General features: G+C 36.6%; 1 protein-coding gene across 2 annotated transcripts in view; it reads right to left on the reverse strand.

The window, feature by feature from the left end:
- FOCAD (focadhesin) overlaps positions 1-21,855 on the reverse strand; it is a 287,833-nt gene that overhangs the window by 134,413 nt on the left and 131,565 nt on the right. For both annotated transcript variants that reach the window (XM_081103496.1, XM_081103497.1), the window contains exons 12-15: positions 14,698-14,802; positions 14,189-14,290; positions 13,532-13,662; positions 11,516-11,642 (exon numbers count right to left, since the gene is read on the reverse strand). In XM_081103496.1, the coding sequence (XP_080959622.1) occupies positions 11,516-11,642; positions 13,532-13,662; positions 14,189-14,290; positions 14,698-14,802 (465 nt within the window). The remainder of the gene's footprint in view (positions 1-11,515; positions 11,643-13,531; positions 13,663-14,188; positions 14,291-14,697; positions 14,803-21,855) is intronic.

Genomic DNA, 21,855 nt, shown 5'->3' on the forward strand with positions numbered 1-21,855 from the left:
GCTTACACGAAATTATTTCTAATGTTAAAACAAGGAACACACTTGCAAAGACTAGATAATGTACACCTGGAAGCAAGGGGATGACAGCATTGAGAGTACATACTCATCCACAGGGAGCGACAAACTGCTACCTGACACCTTTTCACGGGCCTTTTTCATGTGTAAAAGCAGCCCAGGTACTTCCTGTTTCACTGAGATAGGGTCGATATTGATATTTTTACTTTAATTAATACTAGAATTAATTTAAAATAGTAATCCTATGATAATCAAACAAAATAGGCCATAAGTTTTCACACTTTGATTCATAAATATGTTGGTGGTTTTTATGAGGAGAAACATCCTTAGTATGGTAAACATCAAACCATTCAGGATTGCTACTGATTACTGGTCAAACATGGTACCTATGGAGACAAGGCTTGGCGATCCACCAAAGGCAGATGACAAAATTGTTTTGAGTGGCAAGGCAACAATGTCCCAGATAAAGTTGGAAACAAACAATTGGTCAGGGCACCTCCCCTTTCCTCTTTCCTAATAATTCTCTTCTATGGCAGAATATATGCTATTGTATTCTTATTCTTCCTCATCATATACATGTTAGTTTTGAGTAACAGTGAAGGCAACAACTAACAATACTTCATAGCAATGCCTACCTCATAGTATCTGCGTTATTTGGGAAGAGTAGAAGAAAGATGTATGTTGGGCAAACGTAAAGCAGTACAGCTGCTCTGGAAAACAGTCTGGCAGTTCCTCCAATAGTTAAACACTGAGTTATATCATCCAGCAATTCCACTCTTAGATACACACCCAGGAAAAATGAAACGTGCCCACACAAGAACTTGCACATGAATGTTCACAGCAGCATTATTTATAATAGCCCCCCAGTGGGAACAACCCAAGCGTCCATCAACTGATGCACAGATGAATAAAATGTGGAATCGTCCTACAATGCGATATTACTCAGCCATAAAAAAGAAGGAAATGCTGATATATGCTACAACATAGATGAACCTTGAAAACATGATGCTAAGTGAAAGAAACCAGACCCCAAAGACCACATACTGTATGACTCCATTTATACGAAATGTTCGAGCAGGCACATCCATACAGACATAAAGTAGATTGTTGGTTCCCTAGGGCTGGAGGGCATGGAGAGTGTGAGATTTCTTTTGGGGGTCGTGAAAATGTTCTGAAATGGATTATGGTGATGGATGTATAACTCTCTGAGTATTCAAAAAGCCACTGAATTATACACTTTAAATGGGTGAGTTGTATGATATGTGAGTTTTCTCTCAATACAGCTGTTCACATAAACAAGGAAGAAAAACTAAAGGTACTGGCAAGCCACAGAGCCCCTCTCTTCTCCCACATATTATTTTCCTCCACTGCTTGAGGTAGAGAGAAATATTCCTGTGATGGCTTATGTCTCTCCTCTGCACTATTTCTGAATTGCAAATATACTTAGTGCACTTAACACAACGTTCTCCCTTACTAGACTGTGAGTTCACAGAAGCCGAAAATGTCTGAGAAATCTTTTTATCCAGAAGAGGGTCTTGCACAGCCTGGCTTGTATTTTCAATATTTTTATGCTAGGGTTAACGCTTTGTGTTCTGCCGAGGGAATCCGAGCCTACGAGAGCTGTGGCAGTGGACACAGGGCTTGAGGGGGAAGTTGCACCATGTCCTTTTCCTGGCTCTCCTCACCACCTCTGCTCATCAGAGGATGAATAAATGACAGTTTGGCCAAACACTTCTGAAAGGCTGCCAAACCTTCTACTTGAACATCTCCTGAAACAGACAACAGACTGTATGAAGTAAATAGGATCCCTTTTAAACTTACAACCCATAAATCTATAAAGGAAAAGAGTGATAAAAACATTTTAAACGTATAAAATAAAAGCAAAAAAAAAAGAAAACCCCCAAAAAACAAACCCACAAAAAAAACGAAAACGCTGGAATGGATTTAAATATGATCTCTAGATGAATTTTAAAAACTATCATAATAATACACAAATGACTTAAAAAAACAAAATGAATAAAAATATACTTAACTTTTTAACAATTTTTATTTAAAAGTCTATAATGGGTTTAATCACCACCTGTTCTTTTTTATTAATAACTAGAGACCCAGTGCACAAAATTTGCGCAGTGTGTGTGTGTGTCCCTCAGCCCGGCATGCACCCTCTTGCAGTCCAGGACCCCTTGGGGGATGTCCACCCTTGCAATTCAGGATCCCTCGCTCCTTACCACCCACCTACACGCTGTTCCTTGGCGCTGCCATGGAGGCAGGAGAGGCTCCTGCCACTGCTGCTGCGCTCGCCAGCCATGAGTCCGGCTTCTGGCTGAGCAGCACTCCCCCTGTGGGAGCGCACTGACCACAAGGGGCAGCTCCTGCGTTGAGCATCTGCCCCCTGGTAATCAGTGCTCATCATAGCGACCAGTCATTCTGGTTGTTCCACCATAATGGTTGCTTAGGCTTTTATTATATAGATTCTCCCAAAAGCTAAACCTACATGGGATAAAGACACTCTGAGTAAAGAACATTCAAGTTAGACTTTCCCTCTGCTTAATAACAGCTTGTATTCATTGGAGAGAAGGGATTCTGGATTCCTGGTAACAAGTAGAATGATCATAAGAAGAAAAGCTACCCTAGACTCAATGAAGTAGTGACTCAATTGAACTGTTCTCAGTACTAACAAATAGTATTGCCAGAAACTTGGATACAAATTACTACGTTCCACCTCTTTCTCATGCTCAGGTAAGCATGGAAAGTTATTAAAAATGAATAATAACCTAACTATTTAACACAATTATATCTTTAAAACTCTGAAATATTTAGCTCAAGAAAATAATCCAAAAAAAGGAAAAACTTTACATATGTAATTACTTTTTAAACTATTGAGTATATGAGAGAAAAATGGAAAGTAACTTAGAAATCCAATAAAAAATAATTTGATTACTTATAATGCTTACACTCGATGGAAATAAGCATGCCACTAAAATTTGTATCAAAATAGAAAATCTTTATAGCACAATATAGAGAAGATGAAAATTGTAAAAAATGTATGTATAAAACATACAATGGGCAGGGATATAGAAAAATTAAAATGGCTTTATGAGAGGTATGGTAAGAAATACTATAACAATAGAATGTCTTTAAAAGAGGCATGAAATCATTTTATGCATCTTTAAAATATAAAATATAACCCATAAAAACACTGAAAATTAATTGATTTGAGCTCAAAACATCTTCTTCATTAGGATCTTTATATAAGGCCTAAATAATGTAAAATCTCATGCATTATCAATTACAAAGGAAATGGAGAAGGAAAAGTACAAGTAACGAGTACAAGCATCATGCTCACAGAGATTTCTCCAATAACAACATGACATGGTGGACTAAACACAAGCATGGTGATAGCATGTGCATTACATCTCAAACAAACAACATAGTGATTAAGAAATTGACTTTGAATTTAGACAGACCTGAGTTTAAATCCTGACTCTACCATCTTTTAATTGAATGACTTTGAGCAATTATTTAATCTCTGTCAGTCTCCGAGAAGAAAATGGTACCTATCACAGACAGGGCGTTTTAGTAAGATTAAATGAGATAATAAATATAATAACATAGTACATAGTGCTTAAAATATAGAAAGCACTCAGTAAATCAATAGGTACTTACTACTATTATTAAAACATCTCCAATAATTCTACAGCTAAAAGCATTCCACTAATTTCATATGAAAATGAAGAAAAATGTTACACATGGACAAAGTATCAAAGTAGATTATAGGTTTCTTTATTGGGTCTTCTGTATGGTTTGATAAGCTCTTTGTAATAAAAGGCCCATAAAAGATACACACACAAACTCATTTCCTTTCCTTAGAAGCATGAGGACAATATTGTTTTTACTAATCATTCCTGTAGAAATGAAATATAACTTGGCTGACCGGGGAAGTTAAAAGCAATGAAGGGGAGAATATTTAAGTATCTTAATTTCTCCAAAAAGATATATAAGTGGCCAATAAACACAGGAAAAGATGCTCAAAATTATTAGTCAGCAGGAAAATGCAAATCAAAGCCACATGAGATACTACTTTACACTTACTAAAAGGCTACTTTTTCTTTCTTTCTTTCTTTCTTTCTTTCTTTCTTTCTTTCTTTCTTCTTTCTTTCTTTTTTTTAAGCAGATAATAACAAGTGTTGCTGACGATGGGGAGAAATTAGAACCTGCGTATACTGCCAGTAGGAATGTAAAATGGCATAGCCACTTTAAAGAGAGTTCTGTAAGTTCTTTAAATGGTTAAACATTGAGGAACTGTATGATCCAGCAATTCCATTCCTACATTATACCCTTCAAAAAATGAAAACATATATCCAAGCAAAACCTGTGCATAAATGTTCATAGCAGTATTACTCATAATAGCCAAAAAAGAGAAAAAATGTCCATCAACTGATGAATGAATAAATAAAATGTAGGATAAACAGGTGGAACATTATTCAATCATAAAAAGAAATGAAGTATTGGTGCATGCTACAACATTGAACCTTGAAGGCATGTTAAGTGAAATAAGCCAGTCCCAAAAGATAATATATTATATGACTCCATTTATAGAAAATGTCCAGACTAGGCAAATCCATGGAGACAAAAGTAGAATAGTGATTGCCTATGGCGAGAAAAGGATTGGGGGTTAGGAGGTGGCAGCTAAAGGGTACAGGATTTGGGGGGAGGGTGATAAAAATGCTCTAAAATTGATTGTGGTGATGACTTCATAACCCTAAATATACTAAAAACCATTAAGTTGTACACATGAAATGGACGATGTAAATGGTATGTAAATTATATCTCAGTAAAACTTTTTAAAATGAGAGAATATTTCTTCTCAGAGCCATAACTTTATATTAAGTAAAAAACAATAAAACCAAAACCAAGGCATATGGGGCCAATGTGAGGATATGAGAAAGCTGAATGGCAAAAATAAAGAAAAGAGAATTTGTAGAACAAAGTTGGAGGATCACAATACCAGATATCAAGCTATAATACAAAGCCACTGTTCTCAAAACTGCCTGGTACTGGCACAAGAACAAACATATAGACCAATGGAACAGAACAGAGAACCCAGAAATCCATCCAAGCCGTTATGTTCAATTAATATTTGACAAAGGAGGCAAGAACATACAATGGAGTCAAGGCAGTCTCTTTAATAAATGGTTTTGGGAAAATTGGACAGACACATGCAAAAAATAAAATAAAAGCAGACCACCAGCTTACACCATACATAAAAATAAACTCAAAATGGATAAAGGACATAACATGAGATGAGAAACCATAAAAATCTTAGAAGAATCCATAGGCAGCAAAATATCAGACATATGTCATAGCAATATCTTTACCAATAGAGCTCCTAGGACAATGGAAACTAAGGGGAAAATAAACAAATGGGAATACATCAAAATAAAAAGCTCCTGCACAGCAAAAGAAACCAACAAAACAACAAGAAAGCCTACAGCATGGGAGAATATATTTGCCAATGTTATACATGATAAAGGTTTAATCTCCAAAATTTATAGGAACTCATACAACTTAACAAAAGGAAGATAAACAATCCAATCAAAAAATGGGCAAAGGGCCTAAATAGACACTTTTCGAAAGAGGACATAGAGAAGGCCAAGAGACATATGAAAACATGCTCAAAGTCACTAATCACCCAAGAGATGCAAATCAAAACGACAATGAGGTACCACCTCATACCTGTCAGAATGGCTATCATCAACAAATCAACAAATGACAAGTGCTGGTGAGGATGCGGAGAAAAAGGAACCCTCGTGCACTGCTGGTGGGAATGCAGACTGGAATGCAGCCACTGTGGAAGACAGAATGGCGTTTCCTCAAAAAAATTATAAATGGAACTCCCATTTGACCCAGTAATTCCACTTCTAGGACTATATCCCAAGAAATCAGAAACACCAATGAGAAAGGATATATGCACCCCTATGTTTATAGCGGCACAATTTACAATAGCTAAGATTTGGAAACAGCCTATGTGCCCATCAGCAAATGAGTGGATTAGAAAACTGTGGTACATCTACACAATGGAATACTATGCTGCTATAAAAAAAGAAGGAACTCTTACCATTTGCTACAGCATGGATGGACCAGGAGAGCATTATGCTAAGCAAAATAAGCCAGTCGGAGAAAGATAAATAGCACACGATCTTACTCATTTGTGGATTATAATGAACAACAGTCTGATGAACAAAAATAGACCCAGAGGCATAGAAGCATCGCACAGACCATCCAACCTCATAGGGAAGGCGGTGGTGAGGTGGAGGTAAAAGATCAACCAAAGGGCTTGTATGCATGCATATAGTAGTAAGCATAACCCATGGACACAGACAGTGGCGGGCGGGGGGCGGGGGGAGGGGGGTAGGGGAGAGGGAGGGTATGTGCTGGGGGTTGGGAACATCCAGAGAGAGGTCAATGGGGGAAAAGGGAGACATGTAATACTTTAAACAATAAAGAGTTTAAATTTTAAAAAAGAATTCAATAATATAAATTATCTTAGAAAATGACAAGCCCTCGGCTTGAAAATAAAACTTTTAATACCCATAATTATCAAAGGAATATCGCTCAGAATAACATAAGAGCATTAGATTTGGAGAAGTCTTGTGTCTACTTTTCATTTTTTAGCCATATGACCTTAGGAAAGAGAAAAATTTCCAGAACCTCGGTTTTGTTTTGTTTTTAGCGTAAAATGAATCCCCATAATACAAAATGTCCAAATACATACAAGGAATCCAAAAATATTAGCAATATTTTAAGTAATTCAGCCTAAAAAAATTTTGTGAAGTCCTAAATCAATATATCAATAGTATTAAAGAAAAGATAATTGAAAAGTTTCTCTTTTCCAATTCTAAAATGCCAAACTGCATTCTTGTCTTTACTGTCTACCAAGATTCTTAGACCTTTCTCTCTCCATTTTTTTGTCCAGTAAAGTAGCACCAAAGAAAACCATATTATAAATACAATTTTGTCAGAGTTGGCCTTGCGGTGGAATATATCCTTTCAGTCTCTGGAGACCATGATAAATGATTAAGCAGCAGTAATTGCAGGCTTAATCTGACCCTACCAAGGGCAAAGGAATTTCATGATTGTGACTTTTGAAACTGAAGGGTCCATTGTCCATTTTTAGAAAAAGAGCTCTACTTTTTTAAAAAAAATACATATATTTTTATTTATTTCAGAGAGGAAGGGAGAGGGAAAGAAAGTAGAAACATTAATGATGAGAATATTGAGTGACTGCCTCCTGCATGCCCTACTCTGGGGATTGGGCCCACAACTTGGGGCCCCAACCGTGACCTCCGGGTTCATAGGTCGACGCTCAACCACTGAGCCACGCCAGCTGGGCAAGAGCTCTACTTTCTATACAAAGGCAAGGATGGGAAAGCTCAGTAAAATCCAATTTTGTATGGTTTTCCAATTGAGGTATTTTCTTAAAGACAGGATTACTCAATTCATTCTCTTATCCTTATTGATTTTTAAAGTTTCATTGTCTTAAGTTATCTTTCCATATTCTTAATTATATTTGATAGTCAGGGATCTAGAGAGCAATGGACAGACAAATCACTGCCAAATGCTGCAGGGAAAATAGACTTATAACCATGCTGAATATTTTCATTCTTGAAACTCTTGGCAACCATTAATGTTTCACACATGAAATCAATTAGAAGACAGAATAAACAGCCTCGCAGAATGCATGCTGGCTTCTGTGGACAGCATGCTGGCAAAAAAAACACACACCCAAAAGATTAGCCCAAAATTAGTAAATGTGACCTGACAAGGGCCACCGAATTGAGTATATTTTATAACTTTAACACACATCACAGGACATAACAGCAGCAGTTTCCCAACTGATGAACACATACAAAAAAAAGCGTAGAAAGGCTTAAAACAGAAAGATACATGATTACCATGTAGGGCCTAGATTCTAGGCCAAGCATGTCAAACTCAAAGGCTAACATGGGCCAAATAAACCCGCAGGCCGCGAGTTTAACATGCTTGATCTAAGCCATTGAGGGAGGATACATTATTTCTACTTATTTAGATGAACATAAAGTTATTCACTACCAAACATAAAAAAGAATATTTATTAAATCAAAATTAACAGTGATGCAGTTTCAACAAGTTTCACAACTCAGGACTTTTGTAATATCTATAAAGAAAACATGATTAATAACACTTGTCACCTTTAGTAAATATCAAAAAAATAGTGGGTTCATCCTCTAGACAAGAAAGAGATGATAAATAAGAGACAAAAAAGTAAGTATTCCTTATAATAAAATGAAGTTAACTGATTGCTGGTATTGCTTTAAGATCTATTAATGCTCATCTTATTATGAAAAAAAAAAAGGTTTAAAGGGGATAGCATCTATTTGTTAGGAAGATAACATATTGAATTCTTATTTCATTTGCAACATTTCAGTTGAAGTTTCCCCCAAAAGCTCTCTACTTCAGGCAAGGATGGGAAAGCCTTTGATAAAAATATTATATTGAATATTGATTTCATAACATTAAGAGAAAAAGAAATGCCTTTAATCGAGCAAAGAAAAGGATTATTGATGTATCAAAATAAGAAAAAGCCTTGATACTTCAATTCTTCTGGAGGACAGATGAAATGTGAGAAGTACTCTAGTTGATATAGGCTAAATGCCTGTGTCACCCCCAAATTCATATGTGGAAATCCTAATCCCCATGATGATGGTATTATGAGACAGATCTTTGGGAGGTGATGAGGTCATGAGGGGAGAGTTTTCATGGCTGGGATTAGTGTCTTTGTGAAGAGACTCCAGAGAGCTGTCTTGTGCCTTCTGCTGGGTGAGACTACAGTGAAAAGACAGCCATCATGACAACGGTGGCCTTCTATGAACCGGGAAGCATCCCCCACCAGACACTGAATATGCCAGTGCCTTGATCTGGCTTTCCCAGCCCCCAGAGCTGTGAGAAATACATGTGTGCTGTAGCTAAGCCAGTCAGCTCATGTTATTTTTGCTGTAGTGGCCTACATGGATTTAGACAGTATAATCGTGGTCTCAAAATTACCATTATGGGTAGTAGTTTGGGTTGGGGGAATGGATTCGGGGCTAAAAATTCGACAATCCAAAGTGGTTTCCTTTAAGTATAGAAATAAGTGCCAAGAGCCCCAGCAGCGAAGGGATAGGATACCGTTTGGAGAAAGAAATTAAGTCACCATCATTGCGTGAGTTTTAGGGAAAAGATTCAAAAACAAAAACAAAAACCATCTAAAACCTTCCTAATGGCATTGATTATATCGAATTGTGTACCAATATTTCTGGAGCAAGTTCAACACTTAAAAAGCACCGCTATGGATAGATATCATGCTAAGTGTTTTTGTGTGTAATCGCATTTTGTCGCGATTTGAAGAAACAGGCTCAGGGGGTCACGTAAATAGCAAAGGAAACAGCTAATGGATGCTACCGTCACGGGATTGCCTCAGCCTGAAAAGATGCTTTCTACCTCATCAGGGAATGTTCTTCCTATCTCTGGTATGAGCTACAACGAATATTCTAGAGAAACGGAATGAGAAAACAGCACTCTGAGGACATCTTACGCATCAATAAGCACCAACAGACAAGAGCCCCACAGAAACAGCAGAGGAGGCCAGGGGAACCCAGCGGGATTACAGGCACAATAAGACGAAATGACTATTTTTTAGGGGAAAAAGTTAATTTTAGAAATAAGTTGATTTCTGTTCGGAAAAATAATAAAGAGAAATATTCCGAAAGATAAATACCACATGATCTCACTCATTTGTGGATTATAGAGAACAACATAGACTGATGAAAAGGGACAGACCCTAAGACTGAGAAACAGCGATCAGGCTATCAATCCCCAGAGGGAAAGTAGGGGAGGGCGGGGGTAAGGGGAAGAGATCAACAGAAGGACTTGTATACATGTATATAAGCCAAACCAATGGACATGGACAACAGGGGGATGGGAGCATGAGTGTGTGTGTGGGGGGGAGGTTAGGGGTTAATGGGGGGGGATGAGGACACATTTGTAATACCTTAACTAATAATAAAAAAATAAATAAAATAAAAAAAGAGAAATATTCCAAAATTATAATAGTGGCCACCTTTTGGAGGTGAGTGTATAAAATTCTCCTCTCAAAGATTCTGTTAAAACCTCATTTAAAGACAAGGTTTTATGAAAACAATATAATGATTAAGGTGATACTTCCCAATTCTAGATGACTGATGGGAGCGGTAAAATACAAAGTCCTTGGTTATGCTGTAATAGTCCTCCGTCTTGAAACCCTAAAAATCTCTGCCAACTACTGGCACTGAAAACACTGCCCTCCGTGCACAGTTCCCATGCAGCGGTGGAGTTTACTGCCTGCTGAAATAAGTGTGTACCCAGAAGAACATTAGTTCATTCTCAGACCCGGTCCTGAGGAAATATCTAACCTGCCTCTGAGGCCTGTTGTCCTCACCTATAAAATGGTGTTATAATCCCTGCATTGCAGAGTTGTTGAAGAACATAAATGAAAAGTGCTCAGCACAGGGACATGAGCATATGAACATTCAATCCAGCCACTGCTTGTATTATTATATTACATTCATTACCATCATATCAAGCATAATTATCACAAGCTGAAATAATTCTACTTAGTCTCTTTCTCTAAAAAGGCACAATTTTGTGTAGGTATGTTCACTCTGGCAAGAACCAAAGTGTGGTTATTGAAGGATCACTTCTGTCATTATCGCATTTCTCCCAGCAGCAGAGACTTTCTGCTGGGCTGTCATTTGTGAGCTGTCTGAAGTTCAGAAAATGAGTTCGAGCCTCAGTTCTAACACTGATGCATCCAAGCGGATCACTAGGAAAGCAAGGCTCCTTAGCCAGTCTGCAAGCCAGCAATAACGGTTGCTGGTTATGAAACTGCCACTAGTCCAGCGGTTCTCAACCTGTGGGTCGCGAACAATGAAAATACATCCTGCATGTCAGATATTTACATTATGATTCATAACAGTAGCAACATTACAGTTATGAAGTAGCAACGAAAATAATTTTATGGTTGGGGGTCACCACACCATGAGGAACTGTATTAAAGGGTCGTGGCATTAGGAAGGTTGAGAACCACTGCTAGTCCATCCCAACCTTTTCACCTCATCTGCTTGTAAGGCTCTCTAATCACGAAACTAAGAAGCAAATGTATTCAAGAATTCTCCTATAAGCATAACTTTCCTTTCTATATTAACAGAAATAAATAAGAGAATAAATAATTCTCTAGAGAATGTCTACATAACCAGATGTTTCAAGTCTCCCCTCTACAAAGAATGGGTAAAGTAGAAGGTCTTGCTTCACTCTCTCAACCCAAAATCCCTGGGAATGAATATCCAAACTTTCAGTTACTTGAATCTGATCTTACATCCTCGTAACTAATATACCTTGTAAATTCTTTTCTTCACAATTATATAAGCCAGTTCAAAGAGCCTACCTCGGCTTGGCAGAGTGCATGGAGACCTTGTAACACCAAGGCCGCTGGGGTGGCCTGATCAGGCTTGGTGCACTCATTCAGCACCTGGGAAATGGCGGCCAGCATGTCTGCGCCGTGCTGATAGGGCCTGCAGGAAACGACAGTTCAGAAAGAGATGACAGCCAGAGAGCTCTATTACCGTCTCCTGGTCTTTTGTCTGAACAAAAAGCATTAAAGCTTGTCTTTACCCTCTGCCTCCTAAATATTGACCCTCAAATAATAACACCATGTATTTTTCTTCAAAGATGGTCATCATTGTAATTTTTGCTCTAACTTAAGGCACATTTTTGATATAGAACTATGATTTCCAAAGGAAGACACTTCTTAAATATATTCTCCCTAAATCATAAATGTCTGAACTGACAATATTTCCAGCCTATCAATGGTGAAAAGAACTGACTTACCTTAGTGAGATTGTCCATAAGAATTGAGCTAAGCCTGCCCAGAAGTTGCTCTGGTATCAGACACTGACTACAGAAGCAGTACTGGAGGTCAGAAGGTCATTTATGATCGTAGTGATACTAACAGAAGGGGCTATACCTACTACACAATGTGACAATGATGATGATGATAATAATAATATGAATTATATATATAATTATATATATAACTGACAGAGCATCTACCCAAGCACTGTGTTGAATTCACTCACTCTTCCTCCTCCCCTCCCTCTCCTCTCGATTCCACATGCGTTGTGCTATCCACAGAAGGCTTTTAACTCAGGTCATCCTCTGCATTACTTCAGTGATATAATACTGTACTCTAATTGACAAAATATCAATTGGTGAAATTGCCTGACTGGAATTCTATTGTTTTACTGTCCTGACAAACAGAAATCATTTTCCAAAACTGGAAAAACTGACGGATCTTGAGGGGGTAACTGAAAGGAGCACTGGATAAGTTCTCAAAAGACTGTCTCCCGAGCGGCAGCTTTATGAATGCAAAATTGAACTGTCAGATAATAATCTCTCATCTCTAAAACTTTTCCCATGCCAATACTCCCACAGCTTCCAGACTCTCAGGTCTTGTGTTGGATGTGTGTAACTTTTAGACTGAGGTCATCTTTGTATTTGCAAAAGGCTGAGGCTTATAAGAGACGCAGAAATGCTGAGGCTTCGATACAGTCTGATCCGAGAGTTTTCCTGAAACACTCAATACGGTCACCTGGGCCAGTGAGCAGCATGTGGGCCAACCCATTCATTGCACAACTTTAGAAGTACCATTCACAGTGTCATTACGGACAAAAATGAGATATACTCCCCCCACCTCTGCCCCGCCCCGGAATTCTACAGTGCAGAGGTGACACATGGAATTGCAGGATTACAACTCATTCAAATGTCTCAAATCTATTTCCTCCCTAAATATTTTTACCTTACTCTACTCAGGGAAAAACGCTGGAGCTTTGCTTGGTGCTAATGCAGTCGCGTCCCCTCCTACCTATTTATCAAGCCATACTCTAGACCAGCAAGCAGGTCATCTCTCTAATATCTCCATACCCTCCTAAACCCTAGAGCATACATGGGAATTCAAGATCATTTCCTTCCTTGTTGTAATTCCTAATAATCAACTCCATGCAATGGGTTACAAACAAGGCCTTCTCTGTTAAGACTATAAAAGTCAACACAACACTGGGAGAATATAAGGACAATTGGACTACAGTCCACTGCTTAGGTCACAGGGATTTATATAAGGAAAAATAAAATACATAAACTCATATGCTTTAGTACAATACTCAATTGCTATCCAGAAAAGGAGATGAATATCCTACAAAGCTAGATTAAATATAAAACATGCTTGCTTGTCAAAGTTATTTTTCAATCTTACTGAATTTTACAATCAGAAAACTTAAATTGAAAATTAATTTATTCTTACTCAAATATATTCTACCCACCTTTCCTAGATTCTTGCTTGCAATAAAATAATAAATGCAAAATAATAAATCATGATATACATTCTCAAGGGGTAAGCACATCTTACCTTTGCTTACATATGTCTCTGATGGATGCTGCTTTAGCGATCAGTTTCTCCCACTGGACTTCCTTGCCCGCGGACAGAGAGGGTGCCTCGGACATGGCCATGAACCGCTGCAGTTCAGGATAGACACGATCCTAAAAAGACAAGTTCACAAAAAAAGCAATTTCCCAATTTGAGTTGAATAATCATTATTTCCTGTTATGCAGCATTTTTCTCTCCAAATCTCCCATTTGCATTGCAAATTATAATGTCTTTCTTCTAATCAGCAGGGAAGAATGCTGTTTTGATTGCTGGGGATTTCTTACAGTCCCATGCACTGTTCATCTCATAAAACAAGAAAAAAGTGGTTAAACCTCACCCTAATTACAAAGGCTCTAATCACTTATTATCATATTTTTATTACTTTCCCACACACACGGAAAAATAAATTTCAGAATCAAAGAAATCAGATTATTTCCCAGTCTCAATTTCTCTGAGTCAATCACAACTGACTGCATTACTGACCACAAGCATCACACTGCATCAGATTTCTCCACGCGGTCACTGATGTCGCACACTAATACCACTATGTCAAAGCACCGCCATACATAATGACAAAATCAGTTTTCGTCACTGAAAGAAACATGTTTAATACTTACACAAGTGTGTATCTGAGCTCACCTGCTTTTCCCACAAAGATGTCAACAAGCGCAAAGTGACAGCTCGAAGTTGTGGAGTGGTTCCAAGAAGTTGAATTACTCGTAGAATTTGTCCTATGCACACCTAGGAAATATTTCAAAATTTTAGGCTTCATAAATGTAAATGTACATAATCCCCAGGTTACCAAAAGAATTAAAACCCCCCTCATCATAAAATAAAGACCTAAATGGAACTTTATTACAGTATTAATGTCTTCTCAAAGGTTGGGGGTACCTTTGAGATGTTAGGTAGCAATCTTAGGAACATAAAGACCTTATTTCAGATAATAACCAATGGAAAAACTTGGCTACTAATTGATTTTAAAGAATTATGCTTCAGATTTCTTAAAAAATACATTTGGCCCAACAAGGGAAGCAGTGATCACAGCAAAATTAAAGGCTCAAAATTTCATATGATACCAACCAAAATTCAATGTATTATTCATGACTCACTTTCTTTTTTCCTTCAAGTAAATTGGATAATATACAAACCTTGTGAACACCAAGTGTAGGTAAAGTATATAAGATATCAATGTATAATGCAGGCTCCAGTGGTCTTCCCAATTTGAACATCAAAACTGGAATCAAATTTGGTACCTGAAGTGAATTTAAAGAATATATTAATTATGCCTTATGAAGGAAATCAACCTGGAAAGCAATCACTATTCATTTTTATTCAAAGGAGTATTATAAATATATATGAATTAGAAGACTGAGAAACAGTCAGTTAGCAATTTGTTGTTGATGGTAATTTTATAGTGCCACTAATATTCTCTCTCTTATATAATTAGCTGCCAGATACCAATCAAAAAAATGTTTTTTCTTAAGCAACTATGATATTACTCTAAGCAACACAAAACTAATAAGATATATACTGCCCCAAAGAAATGTATAGTTCTAATGAGCAGCTATACTTAGGATATAGAAATAATAAACTAACTCCACATATTGAAATATTCAATTATGTTATTCCAATATGAAATAATTAAAATCAGTTCTACTGTAAGGAAGGGGTGTTAATAAGCAAGGTCCCCATTTCAATACCTATGCATAACACAATAAAACAAAAAGAGCAATTCATTTGTGGATCAAAAGACTTAATGGTGTTAATTTAAGATAGTAATATTTCCCAAGTAGATCTACAGGCTCAATGTAATGCCTACCAAAATCCCAACTGGCTTCTTTGGCAAAATTAAGGAAGTAATCCTAGAATTCATATGGAACAGCAAGGGAATCCAATAGCCAAAATAATCTTGAAAAATAAGAACAAAACTTGAGAATTCAAAATTCCCAATTTCAAATTTGACTCTAAAGCCAAGGTAATCAAAACAAGGTGGTACTGGCATAAGAATAGAAATACAGATCAATGAAAAAAATACTCAGATGTCATTAAATTAAAAATACTCAGATGTCAAAAGATACTGTAAGATGAAAAGACAACACACAAAATAGGAGAAAATATTTGCAAATCATATTTCTAGTAAGGGACTTGTATCCAGAATATATAAAGAATTCTTGTAACTCAATAATAAAAGGACAAATGACCCAATTTTAAAAGAACAAAGAATCTAAATAGATATTTCTCCAAAGAAGATAAATGGCCAGTAAAAACAGGAAAAGATACTCAGCCATCATTAGCCATGACAGAAATAAAAATCAATACCAGAATGATTTACTATTTCACACCCAATAGGATGCCTATAATAAAAAGCAAACAGACAATAAATAGCAAGTGTTGGCAAGTATGTGGAGACCCTCAGACACTGCTAGTGGGAGTGTAAATTGGTACAAATACTTTGGAAAACAGTCTCAACTGGTTAAAGAGAATTACCGTATTATCTAGTAATTCTACTTCTAAACATATACCAAAAAGAAATAAAAACATGCAGCCACACAATACATGAACATAATGTTCATAGCAGCATAATTCATAATAGCCAAACAGTAAAAACAACTCAAGTGTTCAACTGATGAATGGATAAATAAAATGTAGTCTAGCCATACAATGTAAAGTTATTTGCCCATAAAAAGGAATAGGAGTCAATATGGATGAAACTTGAAAACACTGTATAAAGTGAAGCCAGTGACAAAAGACCACATATTGTATGATTCCATTGATACAAAATGTCCAGAATCGGCAAATATACAGAGAGAAGGTAATTGCTTAGGATTGGGCGGTGTAGGAAAAAATGGGGAGTGATTACTAATGGGTACAAAGTTTCTTTGCTGGGAAGGATGATAAAAATGTTCTCAAATTATATGTAATCATGTTTTCACAATTCTGTAAATATACTAACAGTCATTGAATTGTACACTTCGAATTATATGGAATGTGAATTATATCGTAATATATTCTTTTAAAAATTTAATTAAAAATTATTGAGTAAATACCTACTATGAACAAGAAACTACTTAAACATGCACAAAAATTTTCGTTTCCATATAGTGCATTTTAGTTTTGTTGGCTAGAATTTGTTGAATGTTCTCTACCTGCTGTAATCTTAGAAAGCCTATTTCTTCTTAGCTTAGAAGGTATATACTTTAATTCAATTTCAAGGGGGAAATAACATCTTAACCCTACCACCAAAAATGTAACAGTTAGCAGTTCATTCATTAGTGAGCCTGATCATGGTATACCAGGGCAGCATTTAAAGATATGCATGTAATGGCTATAGACTCACAGCACAGCCAGATTTATGACTTTTAACAATTGCTGGTGCTCTGTTAGAACAGAAGTTCCATCATCCTCACCTTGAGCAAATGAAGGGAGACAAATTTTTGAATTGGCTTCTCATTCCCCATTTTAATTAAAAACAAAAGGTTATCTTGGATTGTCTGTGTGTCTCTCAATGAATTATCCCTTCTGGGAAGAGTTCTACCCAGGCACTGACAGATTCTGAGTTCTGGGAAGGGCAAGCAGCACATTTAGTGGCATTTTATAAAATAATTTATTTAGTTGTGTGGCTCTTAAAAAACTGCTTTAATTATATTGTCAGGAAAGAAATAAAGAACTGTGTTTATGCTAAAGAGTACAGTTCCTTTATGAGCCTTAGAACTAAAGAAGTAGGTAAGGGTATTTATTTTCTCTGGCAAGTTTAGTAATGTTCTCTTTTACAGCAAGTTCTCTTAGGCCTAATACAGTTCTTGATGCTATTATAACCCAAATTAAATCCTCAGGTCAATGGAATCCCAAACAGGTGTTATTTCATCAGGAAAAGACAGATATAGATATATAGGTGTGGACAATTTTTTACATGAAGCACGACTGTTGTTTTCCTAATGAAGTAACATACATGTGTATTTATCGACTTCCTTGAGAGGTCATATGAGCTCTTGGTTCCTCTGCTCCTGGCTCTCTACACTCAGGAGTAAGGGCTCTATAATAACCCAAGTTAAGACCTTTGGGGTTTCATGAAACTCAATGCTTTCTTTACTCTCCTTCAGAATCCAAGTCCTTAGTAAACATATTAATTTAAAATGATGGGATTACTAAGGAGCCCCATAATGCTATAAGCAGATTTCTCAGCAAAAAAATAGTGAAAGTCAAAGGGGTGAAGGGTGATATATTCAAAGTGCTGGAAGAAAAAAAAAAAGCCAAAAATACTATATTAAGCAAAATTTTTCCAGATACACAAAAGCTGATAGAGTTTATCCATTAGACCTGCCTTATAAGAAATGCTAACAGGAGTCCTTCAAGTTGAAAGGAAAGAACACTAGAAAGCAATACAAAAGCATATGAAAGTATAAAGCTCACTGATAACAGTAAATATATAGAAAAGTACAGAATACTGCAATACTGGAGCATAAATCACTTTTAGTTCTGGTATAGAAGTGCAAAGACAAAAATATAAATAACTATAACTGTAAAAATATGGTAATAGATACACAATATAAAAAGATGTAGCCTGTGACATCAAGAACATAAAGTGTGGGGAATAAAAAAGTAGAACTTTTGTATGGAATTGGAGCTGTTGTTATCAGTTCAAAATAGACTGTTGTAACTATAAGATGTTTTCTGTAAGCCCCAGGGTAACCACTAAGAAAATACCTATACAAGACACATAAAAGATAATGAATAAGGATACAAAGCATGTCACTACAAAAAAAAATCAATGAGACATAAGACAGCAGAGGAAATGAGAGAAAAAAGCTATGAGACAGAAAATAATTAACAAAATGGCAATAGTAGGTCCTTTCCTATCTGTAGTTTAAATTTTAATGGGATAAACTCCTCAATCAAAAGACAGTGATGCCCTGGTCAGGTGGCTCCATTGGTTGGAGCATCCTCCCATGCACCAAAAGGTTGTGGGCCAGTTCCAGGTTGGGGCATGTGTCTGGGTAGCAGGTTCGATCCCTGACCAGGGCATGTGGGGGAGTATGGTGGGGTGGGAGGCAACTGATCAATGTTTCCCTCTCTCTATCCTCCTTCCTCCCTCTCTATCTCTCTCTTTCTTCTCTCTCTCAAATCAATTAAAAACACATTTTAAAAAGAGTGATTAAAAGTATAACAAACAAGATATAAATAAGAGTCCTTCTATAAGGACTCTTATAGAAGAGTGTAATATCGATAAGAGATTCACTTTACATTTAAGGACATACATAGGCTAAAAGTAATAGAATGAAAAAACATTCCATGCAAATGGTAACTGAAAGAGAGCAAGTGTAACCGTACTTATGTCACACAAAATAGACACATACAGTCACAGAGACAAAAAATATTATATACGATAAAAAGGTCAATTCGCGAGGAAGATAGACTATATAAATATATACACACCCAACATCAGAGCAATATATGTATACCCAACTGTATAGAACTGAAGGGGGAAGTAGGAACACAAATATCAGTAGGAGATTTCATTGCTCCACTTTAAATAATGGGCGTAACATCCAGACAGAACAAGGAACAAGAGGACAAGCACAATCCGATAGACCAAATGGACTGATCAGATATATAAAGAACATTCCATCCAACAGCAGCAAAGTATGAAAGGAGACATCACAACCAGTACCACAGAAATAAAAAGGATGACAAGAGATAACTATATATAATTATAGCACAACAAATTCCTGGAACATACAACTCACCAAGACTGAATCGTGAAGAGATAGAAAACCTAACAGACAAATAACAAAGGAGACTGAATCTGTCATAAAAAACCTCCCAACACAGAAAAGCCCAAAACCAGACGGCTTTCAGATGAATTTTACCAAACATTTTAAAAAAGAACTAACACCAATTCTCAAACTCTCCCCCCAAAATTAAAGAGGCAGGAACACTTCCATATTGAACAATAAGAGACTGAAAGCTTTTCCTTGAAGATCAGGAAAAAAGCAAGGATGTCCATCCACTCTTGTCATTTCTATTCATAGTACATAGCATTAGTAGAACACAGAACACAGTACTGAAAGTCCTAGCCGGAGCAATTAGGCAAGAAAGAGAAACAAAACTCATCCAAATCAGAAAGGATAAAGTAAAATTATCTCTGTTTGCAGGATTCTAATCCTGCAAAAAACTTTTAATGAATTCGGGAAAGTAGCAGGATACAAAATGAACCAAAAAATGGTTGTGTTTTCATATACAAACAACAAATATCTGAAAAGAAAACTAAGGAAACTGTCTAAAATCACACTAAAAAAATAACACGAAATACTTAGGAATACAGTTAACTATGGGAATAAAGGACTTGTATACTGAAAACTACAAAACATTGCTAAAGAAATTAGAGGACATAAATAAATGGAAAGACATCTTGTGTTCATGGATTGGAAAATTTAATATTGTTTAAATGTCCATAATGCCAAAAGCAACCTGCAGCTTCACTGCTATCCCTATTAAAATCCCAATGGCATTTTTGCACAGTAAAAATAAATCATATTATTCATATGGAACCATAAAAGCCCCTGAATAACCAAAACAATTCTGAGAAAGAATAAAGCCGGGTGCCTCACACTTCCTTTCTTCAAAAGACATTACAAAGCTACAGTAATCAAAACAGCATGATATTGGCACAAGACAGACAAACAGACGATGGAACAGAATAGAGAGCACAGAAACAAACCCATGCATATTAATTTATTACAATTGAGAAAGTATAGTCTCTGCAACCCAATGGTGCTAGAAAAATTGGATATCTGCATGCAAAGAAGGATACTGGACCCCTATCTTACACACACACAAATAAGTAACTCAAAATGAATTAAAGGCTTAAAGCTAAGACCTGAAATTATAAAGCTCCTAGAAAAAAACACAGGAGCCTGGCCAGCATGACTCAGTGGTTGAGCATCTACCCGTGCACCAGGAGGTTGCTGGTCCGATTCCAGGCCAGGGCACATGCCATGGTGTCAGGCTTGATCCCCAGTAGGGGGCATGCAGGAGGCAGCCGATCAATGATTCTCTCTCACCATTGATGTTTCTATGGCTCTCTCCCTCTCCCTTTCTCTCTCTGAAATCAGTAAAGACATATTTTAGAAAACATAGGGGGAAAACATCATAACATTGATTTTGGCAATGATTTCTTGGACATGACACCAAAAGCACAGACAACAAAGGCAAAAACAGGCATGTGGGTCTAAATCAAACTGGAAAGCTTCTGTGCAGCAAAGGAAACAATCAACTTAGTAAAAAAAAAAAAAAAAAAAGACAACTTACAAAACGATATAAAATATTCACGAACCATATGTCTGATAAGGGTTTAATACCCAAATATATTAGTAAGTTCTACAACTCAACAAATAACCCAATTAAAAAGTGAGCAAAGAACTTGAATAGACATTTCTGAAGAAGAAATAAAATGGTTACAGGTATATGAAAAGGTTCTCAAAATCACTAATCACTGAAGAGATGGAAATCAAAACCACAGTGAGATATCACCTCACACCCAGTTAGAGGGCCATTGTCAATAAAATAGAAAATAACAAGTGTTTGGCAAGGATGTGGAAAAATTGGAACCCTTGTGCACTGTTGGTGGAATGTAAAATGGTACAGCTACTATAAAAAACAGTATGGAGGTTCCTCAAGGAATTATAAGTAAAACTAATATATGATCAAGCAATCTGAGTTCTGGGAGTTTCAGTACAGGCAGTAAATAGTCTCTTTTAAATTTTATTCACCAAAAAAAAACCCCATTAACTGCACAGTTGCTGTTAGTTGCCTGTTCTAAAACAAGCCTTTTTATTGAAATACAAACTTTTCTGTAACAATTTATGAAATATAAAGAGATTAATTTTTTTACTTAACTTGGCACTGTTAGTTTTTATAATGAAACACATATAGGCATTTTTGGAAATATTTCACAAGAACTGAAATCAGGATCCCAAAGAGATAGTTGCACTCCCATGTTCACTGCAGCATTCTTCCCAATAGCCCAAGTATGGAAACAACCTAAATATCTACTGACGAATGAATGGATAAAGAATACAATGTCATATTATCCAGACATTTACTGCAACATGAGTTAACCTCGAGGCATTATGCTATGTGCAGCAAGCCAGTCACAGAAGGACAAATACTGCATGACTTGACTTGCGTGAGGTTTCTGAAGTGCTCAGTCTTACAAGAAGAAAGTAGAATGAGGGTTGCCAGGGGTTAGGGGGAAGAGGAAATGGTGAGGAAATGGTGTTCAATGGGTATGGAGTTCACTCTTGCAA

This window comes from Myotis nattereri, assembly GCF_964212035.1.
Source record: "Myotis nattereri genome assembly, chromosome: 12".
NCBI lineage: Eukaryota > Metazoa > Chordata > Mammalia > Chiroptera > Vespertilionidae > Myotis > Myotis nattereri.